At 40.0% G+C, this 26,957-nt stretch overlaps 3 protein-coding genes and 1 long non-coding RNA gene across 6 annotated transcripts; 2 read left to right on the top strand and 2 right to left on the bottom strand.

Annotated features, from left to right (window-relative positions):
* Positions 1 to 335: 335 nt before the first annotated feature.
* Positions 336 to 8,095, bottom strand: LOC107268482 (mediator of RNA polymerase II transcription subunit 12). Its single transcript, XM_015741295.2, has 10 exons — positions 7,552 to 8,095; positions 6,813 to 7,474; positions 5,931 to 6,711; positions 5,526 to 5,848; positions 4,924 to 5,455; positions 4,249 to 4,842; positions 1,650 to 4,163; positions 1,359 to 1,582; positions 1,128 to 1,292; positions 336 to 1,037 (listed from the first exon to the last, which is right to left on the bottom strand). The coding sequence occupies exons 1-10, from the start codon at positions 8,093 to 8,095 to the stop codon at positions 807 to 809; spliced, it is 6,570 nt and encodes a 2,189-aa protein (XP_015596781.1). The 3' UTR covers positions 336 to 806.
* Positions 8,096 to 8,140: 45 nt separating this feature from the next.
* Positions 8,141 to 10,817, top strand: LOC107268490. 2 transcript variants are annotated; one of them, XM_015741310.2, is made up of 7 exons: positions 8,141 to 9,130; positions 9,413 to 9,496; positions 9,758 to 9,806; positions 9,887 to 10,036; positions 10,119 to 10,293; positions 10,349 to 10,470; positions 10,547 to 10,817. In XM_015741310.2, exons 2-7 carry the CDS (start codon positions 9,473 to 9,475, stop codon positions 10,744 to 10,746), a joined length of 720 nt encoding a protein of 239 aa, XP_015596796.1. In that variant the 5' UTR covers positions 8,141 to 9,130; positions 9,413 to 9,472; the 3' UTR covers positions 10,747 to 10,817. The 2 variants fall into 2 exon arrangements, with proteins under 2 accessions (XP_015596796.1, XP_015596797.1); XM_015741311.2 differs by lacking the exon at positions 8,141 to 9,130 and having other exon boundaries at positions 9,193 to 9,595.
* A 528-nt stretch (positions 10,818 to 11,345) lies between these two features.
* Positions 11,346 to 26,935, top strand: LOC107268483 (low-density lipoprotein receptor-related protein 6). The gene is made up of 8 exons (XM_015741296.2): positions 11,346 to 11,668; positions 20,124 to 22,080; positions 22,167 to 22,451; positions 22,524 to 23,056; positions 23,144 to 24,235; positions 24,350 to 24,754; positions 24,834 to 24,930; positions 25,002 to 26,935. The coding sequence occupies exons 1-8, from the start codon at positions 11,596 to 11,598 to the stop codon at positions 25,279 to 25,281; spliced, it is 4,722 nt and encodes a 1,573-aa protein (XP_015596782.1). The 5' UTR covers positions 11,346 to 11,595; the 3' UTR covers positions 25,282 to 26,935.
* On the bottom strand, positions 12,310 to 20,136 carry LOC112494474. Of its 2 annotated transcripts, XR_003059910.1 has the most exons (4): positions 19,393 to 20,136; positions 18,507 to 18,870; positions 17,501 to 18,435; positions 12,310 to 14,134 (listed from the first exon to the last, which is right to left on the bottom strand). It is a non-coding gene; the product is annotated as an uncharacterized LOC112494474 (long non-coding RNA). The 2 variants fall into 2 exon arrangements; XR_003059909.1 differs by having other exon boundaries at positions 18,507 to 20,135.
* Positions 26,936 to 26,957: the final 22 nt, after the last annotated feature.

Raw genomic sequence — 26,957 nt, 5'->3', positions numbered from 1 at the left:
TGGCATTTTACTAATTGAGCGTACATGGTAATTCATTAGAACAGCGGTGGCAGACTTCACGTATAATAATACTTAAGGATTAGAATAGTAAATATACAAGGGTGTAATGAAATAGACACTGCGACCGCGTCTTCGTGCGATCACAATGTTCAATTGAAAATTCTACACTATCATTAACTAATTATATGTTAGTTAAGTGTCTATATACTCTTATTTACGCATTGTAGGATACGAATCTTTATAAGTAGCTATATATATATATATATATATATATATATATATATATATATATATATATATATATATATATATATATATATATATATATATATATATATATATATATATATATATATATATATATACGCATATTTCCGGAACACATTTCTTCGACGTGGCGCCGTATATTGTTGATTAAATTCTTAATCATTCTGGAGAAATTCAATTAAATAATACTATTTTTCTAACTATAGAACGCCTGCGTAACAACGAAACTTATGTCATGCATTACACGCGTTCCTCGTGGTATTAGATAAGAATCCGCGACAAGATTCCCATTTTTATATTTCCAGTATTTCACTTGTTTTTTAAATCAACTTGTAAACTTCTCTCGTTTTGTACATGAACAGAAAAATAAGTTTCCACGGATAAATGCAAGAACCAATCCATGGATATCGAACACACTTAAATGCAACGCCACAACATTAAAACATGTTTTCTTGTTAACTGGTAACCATGGTCCTTTTTGTTCTTCTTTTTGAAAAACTCGTGACAGTCCAGAAGAATAACGGGAAGGAGACTTAATCTCAATAAGGAGGAGGTTGATGTTGATAAGGATGTTGAGGAGGTTGATTTAAGTGCCTTTGTAAATGAGCAACTAATTGAGGTGTTGGTTGTTGTCCGCCAGCGCCACCTTGTTGTTGCTGCTGTTGTTGTTGCTGTTGTTGTTGTTGCTGCTGTTGTTGCTGTTGCTGCTGCTGCTGCTGTTGCTGCATAGCTAGCATTTGTTGTCGTATGCGCTGTTGGTTTATCGCTTGCTGCCGTTCGAGAAGAAATTTTTATTAACATCATAAGTTACAAGCATGATTAATGGTAGGAATATTTTCTTAAAGGGTATAAAAGTTTACTTGTTGGAATTGCTGATTTTGTTGCTGTAAACCGACACTTGCTGCACTAACTCCAGCAACTCCTACAGCTCCAGGCTTTCCTCCTGCTTGTCTGTAAGGTGGTGCTGGTTGATTTTGAACTCCACCACCCATAGGACCCATGGCATTCATCGTAACATTTGGGGCCTGCACATTGATATTCAGGATGAAGAAATATACTTTTTTATATACAAAAAATTGCTAAAACGTTACCTGTAAGTATGGAGGTCTTGCTGCTCCAGGTTGCATTCTTTGCTGTTGCATGTATTCTTGTCCCCTCTGTGCTCCCATTATTTGTTGCTGATTCTGAAACATCATGTTCTGTTGCTGGTTCATCATTCCCTGCTGCTGCTGCTGCTGTTGTTGTAACATTTGCTGCTGTTGTTGTTGCGGTAACATCTGTTGCCCACCATATCCAGCATAGTTTTGATTCATGCCTGAAATAAAAGAAAGGGAATCTAATTATTACTGACTCAAAGCAAACGTAAATTACCAACAACTTACCTTGCTGCATTCCGGCGTATAATCCTTGCTGCTGTTGTTGTGGTGGGAACATACCTTGCTGAGGATTTATTCCAGGGCCACCATGCTGTGCTCTGAGCTGCTGCCTGATAAACTGTTGTCGCTGCATACCTTGGAACGTTCCAGGATTTGCACCAGGAGGTGCAGTAGGTTGTGGCTGGGAGCTTATGAACTGGTTTGCAGGTAATCGATGTCGTAACATATTGGATAATGCTTGTTTTGATTGGTTGTTCATGCCTGGTCTCTCATAACGAGGGCCGCCCACTGGTGCTGGTGGTAATTGTTGTCCATAGGCATATTGCTGTTGAGGAGTTGGTCCTTGCTGAGCCGGATACCATTGTTGTTGTGGTTGTGGTGGCTGGCCAGTGAACATTCCAGACTGTTGTGCAACTTGTGGTTGCTGATTATAGGGAATCTGTTGCATCTGCGATGGACCCTGTTGCTGTATCTGCTGTGGCAGCGGTGCGGTTGGTGTTGCTGGTCCTTTATTTCTACGGTGCCTCCTTGCTTTCATAGCTTTGCCTTTACCTCCTCTGCCTGGAGAATCTATACTCATAGGAGTATCAGCTTTTCCAGGTTCTGATTCCTTTTTATCAGGTTCGAGATCTTCTGGCGGCAGCGGAGGTGGGTCCAGGTAGTGGCTTGCTGGTCTAATTTGACTATGAGTATGATAACGCAGTAGCTTATGAGCTGCTTGATAAGTCAAAGGTTTGCGTTCTATTTTTACAGCACGGAACCATGCCCAGGATAACGGGGCCGGATTCTTGTGACCTTCTAGAAGTTCCCAAGCTGATACTCTTTGTGAATCACATACTTGGAGACCTTGCTTCTTGTCGATGCTGTCGAATCCAGCTATTTTATTACCCTTAGTATCTGTTAGACAACCTACAGGTTCGCACGTGATCACCTCCATGGTCAATTTAGGAAGTGGCAATAATTGTCTCACAAACAATATACTTTGAGAATTCCTATCTCCCAGTTCCTTTTTGAGTTTCTTCATCAAGTTTTGGTAATGCTTCTTGTTCTCGTCCTTCTCGGATTGCGAATCCGATACGAGGGTGGAATGTATTAGAGTGGCGAGCATATCTATAACTGTAGTAAATAATTCAGAGTTATTGTTTAGATCAATAACAAAATAGCTAACCAGCTGCACCAATAAGATTGCCCAGTCGGTTGTTACAGTCGTATTTCTTTGGATCGTATCAAAGACACCACCGACTAAACTGAATCTTAATTGTAAAGCGTCTTGGAGTACTTCCCGAGCTTTAGGATCTTCGGCTCCAATATTCTTCTCTTCTTTGCTGGTATTTAAAAATTGTGATAGTTGCGAGTGTAACGATGTTAATAGTCCTTCTCTCTGATCATCCTGTCCTTTTAGACACGTTAAAACCAGAGATAAAAATGGCTGGTGATTGAATAAGGACGGAGACTTCATCTTGCCTCTCTCTCGACTAGCCTTTGACCAGTTTCCTGACTCTAAGACTTGACCAGCTACCTTCAACACACGTCCCTGTACTGCACTAGGTAATTTAGATACAAGGGGTGCGACGAGCCAGATAGAACCAGATTTCTTATCTGGTTTTCCTGTTGAACTATTTAACTGAAAGACGTCAATAGCTGCTTTGGCGACGGTATCGAGCCATTGTGAGAGATCACTGGAGGCTGGTGGAAATTGCTTGTACATTAATTGCAAATCTAGCCAAGACATCCTGAGGCTCCACTGTTCCAAATTCTCAAGAATATTCGTGATGTGAGTTTTCTGATCCAAGAATGCATCCGGTGAAGTCTCAGGGTAGCAGATCATATGTAACAGTCTCTGAGCCTGTCGCGGCGTCAACATATCATCCAAGAGGGTGTCAGGATGACACAGTTCTTCTGGATTTTGCAGGCATCTTTCCAGTACCCATTCCTGACTACATATTTGTCTTAGGACATGTTGTGCAAAATCAGAGAGTCCTTTGACATTCTCTGTTGTCATTCCTGTACTGCTAGATGACATGGCTAGGTCTAGACCAAGGTCGTCACCACCACCCAGAATGTCACTAGTACCAAGGATGTGACTGATTGACAGTTCTCCACCACCGACACTACCAGGACCACCCTTACTGGAATGTGTCATCGGGACGTCGGGTTTCTTAGGTGGTTGTTTCCCCGCTGTAGCATCTCCAACGACTAAGATAGCCTTAAGTACAGCTAACACGGGACCGACCCTGATGTTATTATGTGCAGCAGCGAGAAGATGTCTATCGCAGCTTAATTTTATGCTGTATCCTCGCGGATTACCACTTGGTAAAGGATGAGGACTGGTGCTAACTGAGTACAGAGCAGGTTGAGGACACTCTACCGTTTTAAACAATCGAAGAAGAAGGTGACAGGTCAAACGAGCTCCGGCTTCAGCCTCCATATCGGCATCGCCACGCCCTTCGTTGCAGACCTTTACCAATGACGGCAATGCAATGTGCAGAACGAAATCTTCCAGAGAGAAGCAATGTCTCGCTAAAAACATAGTCATTACGTACAAGATTATACGGCACGTTTTATAACTTATATACTGCGTGAAATACTTTTCAGATCATCTTACCGATTAAAATCGACGTGAACACTGCTAGAGAATTGTGTATACTCAAATCCTGAACATCCACCTGATTTAGTACGTCTATGTAAAACGCAGAACTGTTCGATGAACAACATAGTGCCATTAGAACGCCTAACCACTCTGCGCTCAGTGCATTGCAGCAAGCAGTCAGTTCTGCACAGGTGATAGCAATGTCATTCAACTTATCGTTATCGGTTTCACTGCACACAGCTACTATTGCATTACACACAAAACTATAACGATTCGCAGGCGTTTCATTCAATTGTCTAGCCCATTGAGGTTCAATTCTACCTCCGCGTCTAGGACTGTTAAAAACATCCACCATAAATTGCGAATTGTACACGTGATTCGAGGGCGTTGGCTGAAGCGCACTGTACAGTGCAGTACGTATTTTTGGATAGGCATTGCTAAAGGCCTCTACTCCGTGAGGTTTAGTCTTCAGTAACGAACAACTGGAATATAAATCATAGAGATGCGCCAAGACGCAACGTTCAGCCGAACTACAGTCACTAGGATTCGATACGTGTTTAACGACCTTACACAGGAGATCGAACACGGCTGTAGTCTGTTCCGGTGATACTGAAATAAGTAAAATGAAAAATAAGTTACTGAATTATACAATTGTATCGCTAGGTATTTCTACTGAGGTTTTAAACGTACGCAATAGACAGCAGTGGTATCTTCTAAGAACACCGACGACGTAGAGACTCAAGCTAGTCGTGTAGCTTCTGACCAGCTGGCTGTTTCTCGTTGTCAATTGAGCCTCTACTTCCGGTAGTTCTTTTAATATTTGAATACACACGTCGATTAGTCCGTATATATTCAGTGCTAGTTCCATAAGATCAAAGAGGAAGGCTACGTGTTCCTGGACGGGTAAATAAGAAGATCCTGCCAAAGCAAAGGTGTTCAACATCTCCACGACCTGTGTGGCACATTGCCAAGTTACAACATGTTGATCGAAGTAGCTTAGATTTTGAAATTTCTGAGTGACGGCTTCGAAATTGAATTCACTACGTGAATGCTTCTTCACTTTACCACCCTCAGCTACATCAATGCTGAATTTCTTGCCAAAGAGCTTACACACTTCCTTAGACATTTTCTTGACCACATGCCTCGCCTCATCCCGAACACGACCTACTCCATAAAGTAAAACATGTCTCTGGTTACAGTCGTGTTGACTGCAGGTTTCATCCTGGAAGAATAACAGGATATAACTTTTACCATTTAAAAGGGTGTTAATGCGACTGAATACAGAAACAAACCTGTGGCAGTGGGAAGTGTGTTGTATAAAGTAAATGTCTACAAGGACTGGAAGTTTTAAAATCTAATCCTTCGTGAGCTCCATGACCACCAAGTGCGTCATCCTTGGGACTATCAGGAGCGTCCATACTATTCTGCTGATAATCTTTAATATGTTGTAACAATTTACCCAAATCATCATCGATTTTGCTATCATCACAATCCATTGTTCTACCATGGTCTGATACTTCTAATTTAGCTGGTTTTAAATCAATACCAGGAAACAGACTATCCTCGTCAATAGGTTCTCTGTTACTGGGTGTACCAGGTTTACTAGCTGCTGGTCCTGCATTATATAGAAGATAATAAGATATAAACACGTCAAGGAATTTCACTGCTTAATTCAGTGTATAGTATAATATTAGTACCTTGTATAAGATCACCCCTCGAGATCAACGTGCACATGTAAGCATCGTGCGAGAACACATCGTGTCTTATGAGTTCTGAGAACAAATGAACCAAGTTGGTAAATTGGGCTTTCGATTGGACCGACGTGTTATCCAATACCGGTGCGTCGACGTCCAGGAATTTCATGAGTAGAGGCTGAAAAATCGGCAACCCTGGTGGAGTTCCGTTACTGCAAACGCTATCCTTATCGTCGTTATCATTCGTTTCACCAGTTGCTTCGCTCTGCCGTTTCTCCAGTAACTTGGCAACAGCCATAGCCCTGTGCTCACCCCATCTTTCAGCACTGACAGCCCATTCGCAAAGAATCTCCACAATGGCTGCATCCTGTTGGGGATTGTATTCCACTTTGGAGTCCCTCTCGTTAGTAGTTTCTTTAGGAGTCGCGGTGAATATCTTTCCATAAAGCGTATCCAGGGAATTTGTAGCATCCATCCTGTCAAAACTGTGACGATCAAGAGCATCCAGGGCAGCTAGAACCTTTGTCGTTGTCATCCCGGCACTGCTCTGCTGCCACTTGTCACAAGACCATCGTCCTTCAGCAGCTAATGATCTTCTTCGTATATTCTCTTGTGCTAGCTTCAGTTGCTTCATAGTGGGATTTGCTGAACTTGCTGGTGGACACGGTAATGCTGCTGGTGGACAGAGTAAATGATCCAGAGGAGATCCATTGAGCACTGACGGTGCTTTGCCTTCTCCTACACTATTCCAAACCAGTGCTGTTGGACATTCTAAAGTGATCACCTATGAAGAGAGTATGAGCATTTATTTCAGTAGCTGACAGTGGTGCTGGACTTCTTAAATTATTTTTGTAGGATCTCCTGGATTATAAAAGATTATCCTACCTGGATTATTGTGGAGAGGCCATAAATTATGTCTCTGTGGTGTGGACAGCTTAAATAATCATTAAACGCTGCCATTAGTGGATTAATAACTATTGGTACAACACCATTATCCTTTGTACCATTCATTTCGCTTTTAACAAGTGGTACTATCGATGGGCTTTGAGGATTGCAATTAGTCTCAACGTTATTGCACATATGAGCTATCTTTCTACAGCATAGATATGCTAATCTTCTCGCTAATAATTCTGATTGTACGAATTCTTCTAAATATTGTAATGCCAATGGCAATAGAAGCTTCAGAATTCCATCCTCGGATGGACTAGAGCGCATCTTATCCAGTAAATCTAAGATCCACTGAAGGAGTTCTTGCCTGTCTAGTAAACCTTCCTCAAACATATATTTTGCCAACTGCACACAGTAATGCCATTGTTTTAGAGCTAACTTGTGTTCATCATTCATGGTGGATCCTGGAGTTGATACAGAATTTCCAGTTGGTGTTGGTGGTTGATTGTTAGCAGTTGTACTACCACCATTGGTAGTGCTTGGAGTATTCCCGTTACCATTACTACTTGTACTACTTGTTGGGTGATTATTAATATGATAATATTCTTGTAACTTTGAAAGCTGATCCTTTAAAAATTTAATAAGTGTTCCAGTCCATTCTGAAATAAAATAGAACAACTTAATCCACTATTAATAACAGAGTAAAGTATGTACATAAGATCTATGCATTTTTTACCAGTAGTCGGATCTGGAAGTTGTCTTTTCTTGATTTTAGCTTCGGAAACGGCCACAGTATACGCAGAGCTCAGCTTGATAAACCATGCTGCTCTAAGCATGGGAACTTGATATTCACAGAGCATCATAAAGATCTCTTCTTTTTTATTAAAATTTGGTGCCTTTTTCGCTAATGCCACCAATGGCTTACAACCAGATAAATCCTTGAACCATGCTTCTATCCCATTTTTTGTTCTTGCTGTAACTGGCCAAAAGTTATCCTTAGGATTGATCTGTTGTCTTTTCCTTCCAGTATCTGGCATAGTTGCAAACTCTTCTTTCTTAGCAAGTATCGCATTAAAGTATGCTCCAACTTTAGCAGCAGTAACAGTACAATGCCTTGCAGTTCCAAATTCATCCGACAATTGAGGCATAGTGGCAAAACCATGTTTGACATTGACAGACGTAAGTTCATCCTCTTTTTGTTTCGGTTCCTGAGGATAAACATCTGGCGGACCAAGTCTGGGCCTCTTCAAGGGCCGTTTCTCATACAGTATACCCATCATGGTACAAGTGTTAACTCAGAGAACACGATAAAACCATAAATGAGAATGCCTTCAATTCTTAAGAAAGTATTAGGATGTTAGGAAGAACAGCATAATTATGAGCTTTGTAATGGAAGACGATATACCGCAGTAGAAGTGATTCCAGATATTTCACAAATACTTAATCATCACGAAACAATAATGAAATTCTTACAGATAGTTTTATTTACAAGATTGTACTTCAAAAAATTCGTGTTAAGTATAACCTTTAAAAATTAAACGATAAATTTATTTAGCACTCTTCGCACGCTCGTAAGTCAACTCGCGTACCGTAACTTTTCTATGTAATAATTTATAATGTACATGATTTAAAACGGTCGAGCGAGTAAATTCTGGCTAAAACCTTTCCTGAACGTCAATCGTTCTTTCTAACAAAACTCTTCTCGACTCCATTTTAGCATGAATAACGAAGATTGGCTAAGCTTGTTTAGGAAGGGTGGATGCTATACGCGTATCTAATGACTAGCCAATCCCACGCACGAACGTTGGGTAGCCATTTTCATGAGTCTCATTTGAAACATTTGAAACTCGTACAGCGATGAAGAAAGTAGTGTAGTATCAGACCAAATTCATTGTATAATTGTATCTTTTGATATGACACATAATTTCAATTATTATCAAAACATTGCTAGTATTTTGCCATGAGGTTTCATTTGGTTAATACGGCAAAATATGTGAATAATGAGATCACAAAAATCATTACATAAATCATAAGTTTGTTCAATTATTAGATATACATATTTTCCTTCGTTCTACGGTATGACTTTCGTGAATATGTAGTAACCAGAAAATACGCCGATGAATTAAGTTTATTGGTAATATCGCTCGGTTAGTTTTCGTCTCGTTCAAATTTCAACCGTTCATAATTTCCTCGACATTGCTTCATTCCATTGGATCTCATTAGAACAAACCAATAGACGAAACCAGCCTAGGTCTCGTTGAATATTCATTGTTGCAGTTATGAAGAGCTGAAAATCGTTTGAATTATGAAAAAAGGCAATTATTACTTAATAATAATAATATATTATTTTAAATGAAATGTATTGACAGGATTTAGCAAGTAGGACACAGTCTCTGCTATGTAGCAAGGCATTTTTGAGGTTGTATTGTTGCTAATGCTCGATAAGTATATTGGCGTTCGCGTGACGCCAACGCAAATTTCTGATAGCAGGGGCAATTTCAAATTCCATTAATGAATGTTAACGGTGTCAGCATGGCGAGGCGCCAACCCTGATGTATATTTTGCTTTCTTATATTTGCCTGTGTAATTTTGTATAGTCGGCCGCTCTTTGAGGAATTGCTAACGTTGGCGTTGAAGAAACGCTGGCATGTACCAATATGGCGACAACAGTAACGAAAAAGGTGAACCTTAAAATAATGTTATAGACAATCAATCTGGATTGTTCATTTGCATTTTCCAATATCGACAATATCCCAGTATTGCATAGAATATTTTGTATGGTACGTCTACCACTGTAATAAGTAATAAAGAAATTATTTTGACAGGTTATATGCATACCTCGTTTGAATTTGAGAACAAAGATTTGTTTACAGTATCAAATATTGCAATTAAATGCTTATTCATGGATCTAAATGTGTTTTTCAATAATATATTTCTTACAGGAAGAAGATGGAAAAGACTTTGAAGTGCAGCAAACTGATGAACAGTATAGTAAGAACAATACTTCTAAACTTAAATAGGAATCTATACATAAAGAATATACGGAAGAAGTAATACAGTACTTATTCCAGATTTTGAATACGATACTGTAGATTATGAGGAACTATTAATTAGTGCTGTTAAAGCAAGACCACCATTATACAATTGGAAACTTCCATTGCGTGATCGGAGCAAATCAATCAAGAAAGTATTGTGGGAAGAAGTGTCTAATGAGGTGCACAGTATGTATTCCATGTATTTTACTTACATTTCCTCTATTATTCATAATAATCACTAGCAAGATCAATTATTTTTTGATTTTAGATATTTGGTCTGCAAAAATATGTGAAACAAAATTTAAAAGTATGAGAGATAGATATAGAAGAGAAAGAATGGACAGACAGTATCAGAACATAAATGGACCTGGGAATGTCAAGAGAAAACCATGGCATCATATGAGACTCCTTTCATTTCTTGACAATGCAATGAAGATGAAATCGTAAGAAATACAAAATTTCTATTATCTACTACAAATAACAGTAATAATCTTTCAGTGGACAAACTATACCTCGTGCCTTACCTGGACTAGATACTTCCAATACACAAGACGAACCTAGAGAAAGCAGAGTTTATATTTTACCAAGTACACCACAGTCGCCCTCTTCTTCATCCTCTTGTAAGAATCAACCCAAATCTAAATATAAAATTTGTCACATTAAACTTGTATGCACAAATAATTTATATTATTGCAGCGGGAATCAGAAAAAGAAGTTTGGAAAATCCGCAGGACGAATTCATTTCTGCTTCTATACGACCGGACGTGGTAGGACACCACGTTGATGATTTTTGCAAGGTTCTCGCATCGCGTATGCAACAATTAAGTCCGGAAGCACAATCAAGACTACAAATTAAATATCTCCAATTGCTTCACGAAGAAGAATTTAGTAAATAGTGAGAAACCTGTATTTTATACATGTACATAATGCCCAATCGGAAATATAACAAATATCGTTTGAAAGTTCACTTTTGATATGACATATACGTCATAGTATATAATATAGTAATTGCTGATCGCATTCATATTATGCATACGTATCTAAATCTGCATTAAATGCATTAGTTATGTGTGAATCTTTCCTTCCTTTGTTCCTTTCCTTTAAGGCTGTATTTCTCATGGGGGATATTTTCCAGCCACACTCGTTAAACGCGCGTTTTCAATTATACGTATCACAGCGGTATATATTATAAAAAGTTTAATAAGTGTCAAAATATTTTCTTACGTATGGTCTAGATAGATTCTGACGGTTGACAATATTCTAATCATATTTTTGAATTGAAAAAGGTTCACACTGTCTAATGTTTAAACTTTTAAAATTCAATCATTAAAGATAAGAAGGCATCAAATTGATCTAATAAATATCTTTAAACAGCTCGAATCAACGCACAAGTTAGTTTTATGAAATTTGAAATAACATTAAACAGTAGTTCGCGCATGCGTCTTTCATATAAAAGTGGATCACGGCGTTGTACGAGCCAAGAGTCTATTACCACACTCTGTGGCATCCAGTCTGTGAGAGTATGGCATCGCGTGGCGACGCACGGTGCTGTGTTTGACGAGTTCCTCATATCCGAGGCGTGGGATTTAGTTGTTGTTTGTTGTCATTAGTACCATACGTTGTGTACGTAATTCGCACTCGACGTACACGAAGTGATCGACATGCCGTAGCCCGTGAACACAAACTTGTATACCTGTCCTGTGCGTGAAATATGTGCGGGAAGGCATTTTCGCGCAGGTCCTAGGATGGCTTTAAGCGCCCTTCGAGGCATCCTGGCTGCTGCTTACCTTTTCGGCCTCGGCGTTGCTCTCTGCCATGGTGAGTCTATGCGTAATATTACTCCTTGCACGATAACGAGGAATGCATCCTGCTGGATATCACTGATCTTATTACCACTTTATCATTTTCTTTGACGCAGTAGGAGCTCGTTTTTAGGCGCGCGATTCGCACTTGTTATCATTGTAGGATTTATGAAGAGTGACGTTTCCGTGATTCTGAGAGGTTAGGTCGCGATACTATTACATCGCTACACTATTCCAATGAAATTTTGTCATTAAAATTTGAATTCAACATTTTTGTTGGATTTAAGATCTTTAGAAATCTTGACGATGTTAATAAATGTTTTACTCTTCCGGCCTTTTAAATAGATTTAGTACAGAGGCTTTGATACAGCAGAATGATTCTTTCTGTTTTTGTTTTATTACTGGTACAGTTATTGCAATTGTTGCTTTAACAATACCATTTCGGGAACCCGGCAAAAAAGCAGTCGGAACACTTAAAAAAGTAATATAATTATTTAAAAAAAAAAACTGAAATTCAAAGCTCTTGTAAAGTAAATGTTTTTATATTTCATTTTTTCATAAACTGTAAGCATTACGTAAAATAAAACTCATAAAAGAAATGCTTTTTTTACTCATTAAATGCTTTTTTTTGCCAAATTTCGAAAAAAGAATGCCCATCCTACATACATTTCGTTAATGTGCTAAAAAAGCATAGAGTGAGAGAAGAGACTTATGTCAAAAGTAATATTTGGTGTTTGGGTAAAGGTTTCTCGGTGCGCCCAGACTCCCGCTGCGACCATAACCGGTCGGTCTTGCAAGAAAACACGTCGACCATTTGTCAAATTTTTGCCCTTGTCCTACAGGCCCGGTCGTCTTCTTATTATCCCAGAGATATACGCACCATCATCCAGTATACTATGCTTCATGTTCAGCATACACAGTTTCACCCTGTTCATATTTAAATCGCATTGCTGTATAGTGCATATGTAGTTTATCCCGTGCATAGAAGACATCACGTGACATACCGTTAAATTAAAAATATGTATTATAGAAAGATAACGATACGCATCCTGAATTTATTCGTGCACCCAAGTCATTAATTGCACGTGCATGTTGATCGTAGGTAAATTTTAAAGCTATAAAAATGTTCAGAGTAAAGTATTACGCGTTTTGAGGTTAATGCGTCTCAGCCAGGGAGGTCAGTTTAATCCACGACCTCCTGCTTTCTCATTATCTCAATTGTTTCCACAGATAAGATAAAGGGAGCCTCTGCCAATTCGATTCTTTTTATTACCTCGTCGTGGAAACTCCGTTCTAATTTATTTAAACCAACTAGTCAACTTCCTATTTAGTCAGCACGGAACCCCATGACATATTTACATGGTCAAGTGTGGTAAACCAATAAAAAAAATGAGGCTCCGTAATTTTTGTACGATAACACCCGCAGCCCTAACGGTTGTAAGAGTCTTAATATTTGACTTCAAATTTTTCTGGCTCCTTACAATGTAGAAGTTGGAACGATCAACTGTGATAACTTCTCCAATGTGTAGATAGATAGCTGCAGCATCCTCGGGGTAAAGATACACTCGGAACGAGATGGACTTGTGGCCTTGCCAGGGGGAAAGCATAATACATAATTCTATGCTCTATGGGGCCCCAAGCTGGCCTGTCGGTACACGGGAACCCCAACCTCAGGAATGTAGACTCTAAGAGGAGACCCTACCTACCATCTTTTTCTTCTCTTAGCCATACTCATCTCACTCGTTCTCCCTTCCTTTCTTCAGCCAATGTATCTCCTCCTGACCTCCTACTCTCTTCTTGGCCTTTTAACAAGCTACAATATAAATAAGGTTTCCAGGTGCACGGCAATCAAAACCTGCAACTGGGGGCTTCGTTTTTTTTGTCCCTTCTTTTTCTTAGCCTTGCTTCCTTTGTATTTCCATCTTTCTCCTGCATCGCCACCTCCTTCTCATCTTTCATCTTAGATCCCCGGTTTCCTACGTTGGAAAACTTTGTCAGAGCTTCACTACACTGCGTAGGCGTTGACTGAATTTTTCTACACTCCATACTCTGGAATCGTTACCTGAGCTAAGAAGAAAATTGATACCGTTACCGATTGAAACTGGACTATTTTCCATCTGTCATGACAATCTAATAGGTTTCGGCGGCTTTTGCACAATTTTTTTCGGTTTGCAACCATAGCTAAATGGTGTAGTCGTTACAGTAAACGGACGTCGTTAAAAAAAATGAAGAGATGCAACAAAAACAGCGTTGCCAGGTTCCTTTGTGCTCCCCCCCTCGTCGTCATACTCACTAATTTTCTCGTGCTTTCATTTTCCTTTTCTTTTTTATATATTCTATATCTGTCTTTCTCTTTCTCTCTCTTGGCCTTTGCGTCTACCAGATGCATTTTAAACGCACAACACCCAGTCAGTTTTCTCTTACAACACGTGCTACCATCTGGTTACGTTTCACGAGAATTCGAGCGATTTGCTTCTGTTTCCTGCAAGAAAGAACAAATTAAAACTCTCCAAAGTAAAGTGTACAAGGGTCTGCTTAATTCGTTTTGGCATTTTCACGATTATTTAAAATAAAGCACCAACGTTAATTATATTAATTTATTCATATATATATATATATATATATATATATATATATATATTTCGCTATATAGTTATAAGACACGCCCGCGCGCGTGTTTGTACATATCTATATATATACGTCTTATTTGTACGTACAGTCGGGCCGTGACCTCACGCTCCACTTTAAGGGGCCATCTCTTTACGAAAGAAAACGTATGCAAGTCCCCTCAAAGTGGAACCGACATCGTGGCCCGACTATGCGTAAGGTAATCTATCAGCTATGTGAACTTGGCACCCGACTTTGGAAAATCAAATTTTTTTTTTATAGGCTTATAGATTTAAGTATGTAGTTGTTTGTAGTACCAATTTTTTCGTTTGTAGAAGACCCAAAAAAAAGTTATAGCATCATAAAAAAAGCCCATCCACCGACTTTGAAAAAAATAAAATCTAATCACTGATTCCTGCAGAGAATCGTTTGTAGTTGATTGTAGTGAAAGAATTTCCGTTTGTAGTAGCATAGAAAAAAGTTAGAATTTTTTTTTTCTTCAAGTTATTTGTAGTCGTATATAAGTAGTAGCTTCGTTTCGTTTGTAGTTGTTTGTAATGACATTCTTTTGTTTGTTGTCATTACAAACAACTACAAACGAAACGAAGCTACTACTTATATACGAAACGAAAAAATTGGTACTACAAACAACTACATACCGAAAACTATAAGTCTATAAAAAAAAAAATTTGATTTTCCAAAGTCGGGTGCCAAGTTCACATAGCTTAATCTATCGGTACGTCAAACCGGTACTCATGAAAGCCCGAAAATATACAAGTGCTTGTATTCCCTCCGATGGCTACTTGGTACATACGGCTCATCCTCTTCACTTCTGTTGCCGCCAAAAGAGAGACCGTTGGGTTATCAGAGGTGGAAAAAATAAAAAAAATAATTGACGGTAGAAAAAAAAAAGAAAAGCCCGGGGTTCCTGTTGGCCATCCTCTTTCAAGCTTCCTTCAATTTTCTGAAATTTGGTGTCTTATTCAAAAATGGCATTTTGTCGCGTGTTATTTTCATCAGTAACTCCTCTGCTATTCTCTAAGCATCAAAGAATTAAAGCTTTGGTGTATGTATAATTGTATATACACTTGTAAATATATATATTGTGACGCAATTTTTATACTTCAACTTATTCGCCAGTGCTATAAAACTGAGACTAAAGCGTAATCTAACCCCAAAGTCTACTCGCCGAGACGCAGCTATCCCGACGCGTTTTACGCCACAAATATAATGCTCTATTCCCCCGGGACGCGATACCGAAAGTCACCGACTGGGCGCCAGACGCACCGTTGCGTCACGTAACGAGACTACGAAAATTCCCGAAAAGAATAGAGTACGGCAACCGAACTAACTCAGATGAGGGAATGGCAGAGGGGCAGGGAACGCCAAGGTGTTGGTAAGGTAGCCAGGAAAGAAGAGTGAGAACCCGATATAGAAAACAATAACAACTGTCCTTTTATTCAGGACAAACTTAGTATGCAATAGTTAACAAGTATGAAATTCTGAAATACGCTAGTCTATGAGCCTGGAGTTCTTAGCCGGTATCGTGCTGGGTTGCCAGGAAAAGGGACGGAACTGCGTCCCGCCATTGAAACACGCGAGTTACTTTTCCAGAGTCTTGTGACGGTATAAAATAACGTCACAATATATATATATATATATGACGTAGAATCGATGGTACCCAACTTGTTATATATCTGCGACAGAGTGAATCGCTGAATCCTGAAATCAAAGAGAATGTGAGATATCTCACCGATTGCGCTTCATTAAAGAGGAGAACTTCCAAAGCTGGCTCTCTCGACACATTGACTCTTTTCATTGTACGTTTTCCAAAGTTTGCTCTCGAATCCTATGTACCTTCTATCTATTTCCAATAGACTGTACAGATAGACGTTACGCGGTTTTTGTAAGTCTTGCAAGGGGCAGAAAGCTTTCAGGAGAAATAAATGGAGTACATTTTGTTTGGGATTTTGTAGAATTTTGTGAATCCGTTTTTTTTTTGTTTCTATACGTATACACTCGTCTTCATATTTCGAAGAACTCGGTACGTCGTTGCTTTGAGATTTTACGTGGGAAATTACTGTTGCTGCAGTCGGTGGAAAATTGTATGAGACTCTAACTAGCCGGGAGCAACTTGCTTTGTCGTAAATTGGATTCCTTGGAGAATGGAGAATGGAACATAGGGAAAAACAAAGCAAAACAGGAATCTCCAATCGACTCGAGAGATTTTCTCTTGAAAATTCATTCGGCCGGGATACTGTAAAGGGTTCAAAGGCGGAAAGTTCTTTTGAGTCAGATAATGAAAAAAGGATAATTACGAGGGTGAAGCCGTGAAAAAAAAAATAAAAGTGCGCGTGGGGCGTAAAAGTTTTATTTCGTCAAAAATTTGCATTTCACGCGCGCAATACGACCTTTACGGGATCCTCACTAAATTATCCGCGATGCGAGCCAGGGAGGTGTGGACGAGGAGAAAAGAGAAATGAAAAAGTAAATTATTAAAAATAAAGGCTCGAAATTTTCTACGATCGTACGAGACTGGGCGTGGTACCAGCAAAGTCGTCTAACCTCACGTACGACGTATTAGAGAGTTTTAATTGCACCTGAGGCATAGCGTCATAAATGTTGGCTGGTATCGGCTAATTGCACGGGCAATGAGAACGAACACATGGAACGGTTGAATTGCTCGGTTAACGCGTCGCTCGAATAAATATAAGAGTGAATAAAATCGCGTCAGTTAGTATCACGGGCGTGCGCGCTAGTTGGTGGTAAAAATAAATCGAAAATGGCGCCATCGCTGCTGCCTATAAATACGGGCGAAATTAAAGTAACAGTCGGCATCTTAGTCGCTTAAGATTCGATGGGCTGAGCGCGACGTGAAATAAAGTTGCTGGAATGAAAAGTAAAAAAAAAAAGTTAAATAGAGCTCCATCTATAAAATTAGATCCTCACAGGTGGTGGAGTGGATGTAATAGAAAAAAAGAAAACTACGTAAAAAAAAATCCTGGTAAAAAGAAATCCACTCTGGTTATGTAGACCTTTTTCTTTTGCTCTACCAGGGTCGTAGTAGATTCGTATACAGAGAGATGAAACAAAGGCTGCTGAACGAGTTCTGGGACTTAGGTCCCAATGACGGCAAACCTTTCACCGCACACTACTGAAAGGTTAGAGGCGCGCTCCTTTGCGTTTTAAGGAAAAGCGTGCACTTTGGGTTTACAGCTTTTTTTATTTTTTAGGGACTTACATTTCTTTCTTCCTACTAAGCTACAATTTCATCTTGCAGTCACGGGAGCTGACTTTCGGACTTGCAATGTTTTTGTTCTCCTTTGTTGATCTGGTGTTGCAATATATGACGTCAGATTTGCAAGGTCTGATACCGAGCATCCTCACTGACACCAGTGCACCCAGTGGAAAACATAAGATTCTCTTCTTATATGTGCTTCGAAGAATAGTTTTCGTGGCTCCCCTGTATACGAGGGGGTCTTAACACGCTAACAAGGCGCAGGAAGGGCCCCGTGCTAACTGCCGAGCCTACCGCTCGATCCAAACGAGCCCACTTCGTCCCATTGGCGTCCCATCGAGTCCCGGTCACCGTTGTCGGACCCATCCCGCTATTCCTTGTAATGGCGTAGAGCCTGATTTACTTAAAGTCCCTAGCAGCGTATTACGATCCTTAAAAATTTGTCTGCTCGCCATTGTCGTAGAATTACACTTTCTTCATCGGGACTAAGGCCCTATTCTTTTTAGGTCCTTCTTTATCCTCATTGGTCCAGAATTAATCTGGCTCCAAGATATTGTTCCGTTAACCTTTCTCCGCCCGTACCTTCTTACGCACGTCAGAGGTAAAAAGTTTTTCTTCACCTCCGTAAAAGTCAATTAAAAGTACAATATAAATTTGCCTCCAATTATTTAAAGTACAATGATTTCATTCAGATCGAATGACGTTGTCAGTGATTTCTGGTGCAAAATAATTTTTCTTCCTCGTCTCTTGCTCTCACATCGGCTAATGTCCAGGAATTCAAAGAAAGTATCATCCCTCGTCCTTAGGATGAGTTCTCGGCATAACTTCCTCGCATACCGCGACACTTCGACCTCACTTCCTCCGAATAACAGGCTGATCTTTTCTTGTTCTTTCATTCCTTACGTTATAAGCTGTTATTATTCTTATTCTTTGTTTTCCTGTAATAATCATTTGTAAGAATTAGTCGTGACGACCACGATGCATGGGGAAATTTAAATGTGCAACCCACCACGCAGTCCTCTTCACGAATAGTACACTGAACATATGTGCACATCCGGCGTTGGGCGCGTTTATAACCGACGCCATTCAGTTAGGCTTGTGAGAATCCAACAGTCGAATCCAGCCCGGGCAAGCTCAATGAACTTTATTTTTTTCCTGTTGTATCTCTCCAGCATGCATCTTTGTGCAGTAGCCAGCCCTTCTCTCTACTATTACATACATACATGCATCTTGTATGCACTCACTCCCTTCCGTACACTTGGGTCCTATCTCTCCCTTGTACGTAGGTATATGTATGTCTCCTCTGTCGTGAGGAGAAGGCAGTCTAAATCTTCGCTGGATCCTTTCCAGAATTCAGGGAGACGCGAGACTTTCTGGAATTTTTAGAAAAAGGATTTAAAAAATATATACGCTAAAACTGCGAAGAAATCACATAATATGGTATTGGTACGATGTACTTGGAAAGACTGATAATACTCGTTAGATTTTTAAGAATGAGAATTGCATCACTGCCGACCTAAGATGCACTTTGAGATTGCAATGAGACACACTGCAGTATGTGTTCTCTTTGAATAGCCTATGACTGCAGTTACAATTAGTATGCATTGCTCTAGAATTCACGTGTCTGCTGATAACAACTGATATGCTTTCCTTAGATGGATTTTGCATTTTTTTAAAAATTCTTTTCATCTTAAAGTTCTTTGCGCTTCCCTACCCTGCCCGCCGTCATACTTCATTAATGGCGTCATTTCCCTATTCATGCATGTTTCAGTGAACTTCGACCCTCCTTCAATTTTGAACTGCACCTTGAAATTACATTGGCTCTTTTTCACAGACTTTTCGTAAAGGCTGCCTGCCGTATTGGGATAGTGCGTGATCGTGATCCGAATCCTTACTGTGAAACTTGCCTCTTCAATGGCTGTTACAATTGTCGATTGCATCTTGCTCTTGGATTTTAATTGAAAAAAAAATCCCCACCGTTCATCCTTCGTCGATTGAACCCCTGTGAAAAAAAAGGATGCATTAACGACAATCAAAGACTTAGTGAAATGAAAGTGCAAAATTTGAAAAATTGCGTAGGGTCAGTTTCAGGCAGGTTGCTAAGTAATTTTAAACAGACTCGCCTTTGTCGCTGCCCTTGAGATGCCAGTGGCAAAGAGAATAATAATGCGTTAAAGTGCATAATGAGGTGAAGAAACTCTTGCTTGTTGGGAGTTCAAAGTAAGAGCCCTCCTCATATTATCCTCTTTCGTGCCTGGTTCACGGCTCGGGTTTGCTCCTCCTCAGTCAGAACCACTTCGTTTAAAATGCCATCGTTTACGGGCTAGACGTGCGCCATCTTCTTTAATCTCATGAACTCATTGAGGATTTTCGCACGATTCGTGACGTATCTTACGATTTCAAGCCTCTTCTCATTTTATTTTCTCTAGCGCGAAAGGACGCGCATCCACGATCGTCGTCTCCATTACTCTTGAAGGCAGGATAATTTATTTAACTCCTTTGGCAGTCACGTTCCTTGCCTCGCATAACTTTGACCACTAATCGTTAATGATTATTCATCGTAGTCGCTAAATGGATGGCTGACGAGTATCATTGTCGTTTAATGAAAAACCTGCTCCTTTTCTAGCCTCGCCGACACTCCTCTTCGCCACGCACAAGGACATCCGAGTGGCTAATGTATCCCGGTCTAACAAGGTCAGCACGATCGTTAAAGACCTCTCCGAAGGTGCGTCCTTGGACTTCTACTATGAACGCGGACTGGTCTGCTGGTCCGACAGTTTCCAAGAGATGATCCAGTGCGTCCGCTCGAACGGTACATACACTGGCGAGCGGATGATAGTTGTCAACTCCAGCCTAATATCACCAGATGGCCTTGCATGCGACTGGTACACTGGAAAACTGTATTGGACCGACGGCGAGAAGAATCGGATAGAGGTCACTAGTATAGATGGACGTCATCGTAAGGTCCTATTTTGGACTGATATTTATCAGCCCAGGGCAATTGCTCTTGTACCTATGAGCAGCATCCTTTTCTGGACTGATTGGGGCGACGTGCCCAAGATCGAGAGAGCTGCCATGAATGGTGATTCTGATACCAGGGAGGTCATTGTATCTGATGACATTTTTTGGCCCAATGGTCTCACTGTAGATTATGATTCTGAATTGGTATACTGGGCCGATGGTAGACTTGAATTTATTGCTGTGATGGACTATTATGGAAAAAATAGAAGAAAAATTATTAGCGAGGGCTTGGACTATCCATTTGCTATCACGTACTTTGATCAGAAGCTCTACTGGACTGACTGGAAGACTTGGTGCATTCATTCTCATGACGTGAGATCCACTCAGGGCCATCCCAGGGAACTTTTTCATGGAGAGTATATACCTGGTGATATAGAGGTCTGGGATGCCAGAAGACAACCCTTTGGAGATAATCCTTGCCGGCATAATAATGGAAACTGTTCGCACTTGTGTCTGCTTAGTCCAAAACCTCCGGGGTATTCTTGTGCCTGTCCTACGGGAGTCAAATTGATTGACAATTTCACGTGTGCAAAAGGTCCCGAGGAACTGTTGCTCATTGTTCAAAGAACAGAGATATGTAGAATCAGTCTGGACTCACCGGACTATACCAAATTTGTCTTACCGCTTACTGGGATCAAGTATGCCATTGCCATAGACTTTGATCCTGTAGACGAGATGCTTTATTGGACGGACGAGGATGCCTTTGCAATTAGAAGAGCTTATTTAGACGGTTCTGGTCAAGAGGATGTTGTTACCACTGAAGTTGAGAATCCTGACGGCATCGCCGTTGACTGGATCGCCAGGAATCTCTACTGGACCGACACTGGTACAGACAGGATAGAAGTAGCCCGACTAAACGGTACTAGCCGTAAAGTCTTGATAAACGAGGACCTGGTGGAGCCCAGAGCCATTGCACTGGCTCCGGAGCTTGGTTGGATGTTCTGGACCGACTGGAATGAAAAGAAGCCTAAAATTGAGCGCAGCAATTTAGATGGAAGCGAAAGAACTCTTCTCATAACGAAGGACATCGTCTGGCCTAACGGAATTGCCTTAGATCTAGACAGGAAGAAAGTTTACTGGTGCGATGCCAAAACAGACAAAATTGAAGTCTGCAATATGGATGGATCTGACCGAAGGGAGGTTATCGCTGATAATCTACCTCATCTCTTTGGGTTCAGTCTTCTTGGAGATTTTTTATACTGGACCGACTGGCAGAGAAGAAGCATTGATCGCGCCCATAAACTGACAGGTGATCAGCGCGAGGTCATCGTCGATCAAATTCCAAATGTCATGGGTCTCAAGGCTGTTCATTTAGGTCAGATCAAAGGTGACAATCCTTGCGCTAGAAATAACGGAGGCTGCAGTCATCTTTGCCTCAATAGACCTGGAAACAATTATGTCTGTGCCTGTCAAATTGGATATGAGCTTACCAAGGATAAGAGGACCTGTGTCGTACCGGATGCTTTTCTTTTATTTGCTAGGAAGGAGAATATTGGCAGAATCAGCATTGAGAATGCTAACAATGATAATATCATTCCTGTGACTGGTGTCAAGGATGCCAGGTACTGTGATCTCCAGACTTTTCTACTTGCTGTGATAAATTCTAAAATGAAAATCTTATGATTATCAAATTCTGCATTATTTTTAGCGCTTTGGATTTCGACATGCGTGACAACCGAATTTATTGGACAGATGTCAAGGTCAAGGCCATCACCAGAGCTTTTATGAACGGCTCCGAAGTCGAAAGAGTTGTGGATTTAGGACTAGAAACTCCTGAAGGATTAGCCATCGATTGGGTAGCACATAATTTATACTGGAGCGATACAGGAACGCACAGAATTGAAATGGTTCGATTGGAAGGATGCAGTAGAAAAGTTCTGATCTGGCAGGATCTTATGGAGCCTAGATGTCTAGCTTTAGATCCTGAGAGAGGGTAAAAAATCGTTAAGCATTAAATAAGAATTGTTTTACAGTATAATTACTTAGAAGTCTCTTTCATTTATAGTCACATGTACTGGACTGAATTAGGAAATTCAGGCAGCATAGAACGTTCCGGTCTGGATGGTTCCCGTCGACAAGTAATTCTGTCGAATATCGGTCGAGCCAATGGCCTAACTATAGATCATGTTGCTCGAAAACTTTACTGGGCTGATCTTCTCTTACTAGCCATAGACAGCTTCGACCTGCAAACAAAGAAAAGGAAAGCCATCATTACCCACGACATAGTGTATCCCTTCAGCATTACGCAGTACCTAGATTACATTTATTGGACTGACTGGAATACTGGAGACATTGAAAGAGCTAATAAATCTACCGGATTAAATAGGACAAAAATTCATAGCAAACTTGAATCCGTCACAGATTTACTTGTATTTCATGCTTCAAGACAAGCTGGTTGGAATCCTTGTGCAGTTAATAATGGCGATTGTAGCCATCTTTGCATAGCACTACCTGGTGTAGGTGGAAAATCCTCAACTACTTACAAATGCGCTTGTCCTACTCACTATGATCTTGCTTATGACAATAGAACTTGTGTCGGTGAGTTAAAATCTATAATTTATATGACTGCGTTTAATATTGTTTTATAAGTGGTAGTAAAGTATCACAAGTATTATTATTTTTCAGCGCCTCGACACTTTATGATATACAGTCTTCGCAATGTGATGGGTCGTTTTCTACCTGATACGAATGACTGTCTTGATATAGTTCTGCGAGTTCAGGGATTAAAAAATGTCAGGACTATAGAATTTGATCCAATAACACAGCATATATTCTGGATAGATGGTAGAACATCATCGATACGAAAAGCACTGGAAAATCGTACACATTCTGGGGTAGTGGTCAGTGGAGGATCTGGTCATCCATACGACCTGGCACTTGATCCTCTGGGTCGTCTGTTATTCTGGTCTTGTGCTGCTAATAACGCGATAAACGTCACCAGGTTGGACAATGGTTCAGCTCTTGGTGTAGTGGTTAAGGGCGACGGAGAGAAACCAAGAAACATCGCAGTCCATCCTGAGAAACGGCTTTTATTCTGGACTGACGTTGGTGGGAAAACAAAAATTCTTCAAAGCAAAATGGACGGCAAGGAGAGAATAGTCATAGCTGCTGACCTTGATCAGTTCACTAGCCTAGCAGTAGACACTGTATCGAATTTAGTATTCTGGGCATACAGGAAACAAATTGAAGTGGCTGATCTTAAGGGGAATAATCGCAGAGTTCTTGTATCTACAAATCAAGGGGCAGTTGCGCACCTTGCTGTACTCTTTGACTATGTCTACTGGTTTGATAGGGATAGTCAAGAAGTGGAAAGAGTCAATAAAACTTCAGGATCAGGGAGAAGGACTATGATGAGTAAAGCTATTACTGATCTAGTGACTGTCAGGACACCGGATGATTTGATCATGGAAGAACATACTTGTAGTCCATTTCATGATTATGGTGGATGCTCGCACTTCTGTATTGGTACCACATCACCGCGTTGTTCCTGCCCTCAAAATCTTGTTTTATCTGATGATGAACGTACCTGCAGAGCTGCACCTGCTTGTGGCACTGACCATTTCACATGCACCGCGCCTAGTTCTGCTGTGGCCAAAGATTGTATCCCTGCTACCTGGAGATGTGATGGACAGACTGATTGTCCTGATGGTAGCGATGAGCTTGGTTGTCCAGCTTGCAATCAGGATCAGTTCAGGTGTCAGAGTGGACATTGTATAGGTGAGAAATCTTAAAAGTAATTCTCGTAATTAGTAAAGAAAAACATACAAATTAAATTACATTGAACCATATTTGTAATTTTATATTAAAGTACAACTGATCTCTTCTTCTTAGACATGTCCTGGGTATGCGATGGTACCGCTCAATGTCACGATGGCCTAGACGAGACTGCGCCAGCTTGTGCATCTGCGAACAATCACAGGCAGGATGCAGGACCTGCCCCGGATACTGGGAAGAGCACCTATGTCGTAGCTGTCCTGGTCGTTATGGGTGCTGTGATAGTCGTTGTCCTAGGATTTTATTACTGCCGACGAAGGCTAGCTGGAAACGAAGAACTTCCTGACATTCTTCACGACTCTGCTGGGGATCCACTCTCTCCAAAACCGGGTAGAGCTGCCAAGCCAATGCTCGCCCAGAAGAATACTAGGAAGGATCTAAAAGCCTGCACTGTAGCAGTCAGAATGTCTACCTTGAACGGAAGTAGTATTGGCTCCAGTTATGATCGCAGTCACATTACAGGTAATAAAAGAAATAAAAGAAGATACACATAATAATGATGATGAAAAACAATTATTTAAAAAATAAAAATTATTTTCAGGCGCATCAAGTTCAACAAGAGGTAGTTCTGCTGGAGGTTATCCCCAGGAAACCCTGAATCCTCCACCAAGTCCAGCAACAACAGCAAATTCAACAAGGTAAAGAATAACATCTGCTCAATTTACTATTTTATTAAATCCAATTGTCATACACGTTTTCTGTTTTCCAGGTGTTCTAGCAGTAATGCCTCTAGGTATCGACCTTATCGTCATTACCGCAGCATAAATCAGCCTCCGCCACCAACACCCTGCAGTACTGACGTCTGCGACGAGTCCGATGGGAATTATCCAACCGCCAGGTATCGCTACGAGAGCGAACCGTTTCCTCCACCTCCGACGCCAAGATCACTGTACCACAGTGATGCAGCCATAAGTTGTCCACCTTCACCTTCGTCAAGGTCGTCGACTTACTTTAGTCCATTGCCGCCGCCACCCTCTCCGGTGCCCTAAATTAAACCTGGCCTATCCGGCAACGAATGATGAAGCGGACTTCGTACAAGGAATATTCGGGTGACATTTTTCACTACTTACTAATGCATATCTCATCTTCGCAAGTCGTGCGGATACACATGAAATCGGATGACCATGTTTGGTGAAATCGGTGACCATTCGAACATTTCATTTAGTATAATATTTTATTCTTCCATGTACAAACTTCTTTATTACCGTTGTGCCTACAGAACTACGGTCTCGGCATTTATAATTAATCGACCGATCAAGGTTACTTCCGTTCCTTTCAATTAATTATACTGGATCAGGCTAATCTAATCGATTAACGATTAATTCACCGTCGCGTACCGTAGTCAATTGTATATAAGACTTTTTAAAGATGAACGAATAAGCGTGCGGGCTTATCAAATTTTTTACCACTGAACAGTTGACGTGTAATGTATAAGTAGGGAGAAAAAATTGGGACGGTGGAAGTTAAGAGGCCTGAGAAAGAACAGAGTAAAAAAAAAGTTAGTGGAATTAGAATCTGTAAAAATTGTACATGACACTTTTCTTTTATCAACTGTAAAATAAGTCGCGGTAGCCAACCAGCGATGACTTTAATCTATACTCTGTTAATTGTGATATAAAGTATATCATAATATTATATATATATTCGTTAATTATTATTATTATTAATTAATTAATTAATTAATTACCATTGAGCCGTGTCTATATTTTATGTTCCTCTATACTTGACGTAGCGATTGACCAAAGGCTGCACCATTTAACTTTTTTCATCTCATTGGAAATGCTTTTCGCTGTAAGATTTTAGATTTTTATTCCATTAATATCTTTTATAATGGAAACAAAAATAATAATACACCGCGCAGTTCTTTTACAATCCTATCCACAAGTTAGTCAGTGTACATCACATACCATTATTTCGTTCTTTTTTTAAATGTACAACGTATAGATGTACAAAAATGATTTAAAAAGGAAACAATGACAGACACGCTGTAAGGCGTCTTCTTTTAAATATTTTTCGTGCCATAAACAATTCTGAATTCGCTTGTAGACACGAGACAAAATATTGTAAGCTGAACTCACGTTGTGTCCATATGTCTTTATTCAGTTTCTTTTTAAATCTGGCATGTGCAATAGCACAAAAAAAAAACAAATTTCTGCAGATGGCTTTCTTTATCGCGCTTCTTATTACGGTGACGATTATTCTTTTCTTTTTTTACACTCTGCCACTCGTCTAACTAGTATTTTCCACATGAACAGTTGTACAAAGCTATAAGAAGTATCATTCGAATGCTCGACAATTCTATTATTATACATATTAATTATTACATATATGTAGGATGAATATACTGGATTAAGAACGTAGATGACGAAAAATTAAGGAAAATTGGAAGATTTTTACCTCGCACTGCCGTTACGAGAACAATAGAATAGATAATGATATAAAGACAAGCGCGTCTTCGCCTTGATGTATGAGAATTACTGTCAAAATTTTGAATTATTCTCATTATTCTCGTTTTTAACGTCCAGGACTGAACATTATCGTCTATATTTTTTTTACATTTTGAATCGATATGCGTATCTTGTCCCGAAGACTGTAAAAAATGTGTACAAATCGCCAGAATAAAACTTTTGTTAATGTATTTTACATAGATATGTTTTATTCCGTT

This window comes from Cephus cinctus, unplaced genomic scaffold, assembly GCF_000341935.2.
Source record: "Cephus cinctus unplaced genomic scaffold, Ccin1 Ccin1_scaffold0564, whole genome shotgun sequence".
NCBI lineage: Eukaryota > Metazoa > Arthropoda > Insecta > Hymenoptera > Cephidae > Cephus > Cephus cinctus.
Note: the sequence above shows the minus strand (reverse complement) of the source record. Positions and strands in the feature narration are given on the sequence as shown.

Excerpts from the sequence above, each read along its gene's own strand:
- LOC107268482 (XM_015741295.2), bottom strand. The coding sequence starts at position 8,095 with ATGATGGGTATACTGTATGAGAAACGGCCCTTGAAGAGGCCCAGACTT. Across the intron at positions 5,456-5,525 it reads CACACTTCCCACTGCCACAG|GATGAAACCTGCAGTCAACA; the intron begins GTTTGTTTCTGT and ends TTATTCTTCCAG. Across the intron at positions 4,843-4,923 it reads ATACCACTGCTGTCTATTGC|TATCACCGGAACAGACTACA; the intron begins GTACGTTTAAAA and ends TACTTATTTCAG.
- LOC107268490 (XM_015741310.2), top strand. The coding sequence starts at position 9,473 with ATGGCGACAACAGTAACGAAAAAG. Across the intron at positions 9,807-9,886 it reads GCAAACTGATGAACAGTATA|ATTTTGAATACGATACTGTA; the intron begins GTAAGAACAATA and ends TACTTATTCCAG. Across the intron at positions 10,037-10,118 it reads AGTGTCTAATGAGGTGCACA|ATATTTGGTCTGCAAAAATA; the intron begins GTATGTATTCCA and ends TTTTGATTTTAG.
- LOC107268483 (XM_015741296.2), top strand. The coding sequence starts at position 11,596 with ATGGCTTTAAGCGCCCTTCGAGGCATCCTGGCTGCTGCTTACCTTTTC. Across the intron at positions 11,669-20,123 it reads CGGCGTTGCTCTCTGCCATG|CCTCGCCGACACTCCTCTTC; the intron begins GTGAGTCTATGC and ends CTCCTTTTCTAG. Across the intron at positions 24,755-24,833 it reads TGATCGCAGTCACATTACAG|GCGCATCAAGTTCAACAAGA; the intron begins GTAATAAAAGAA and ends AATTATTTTCAG.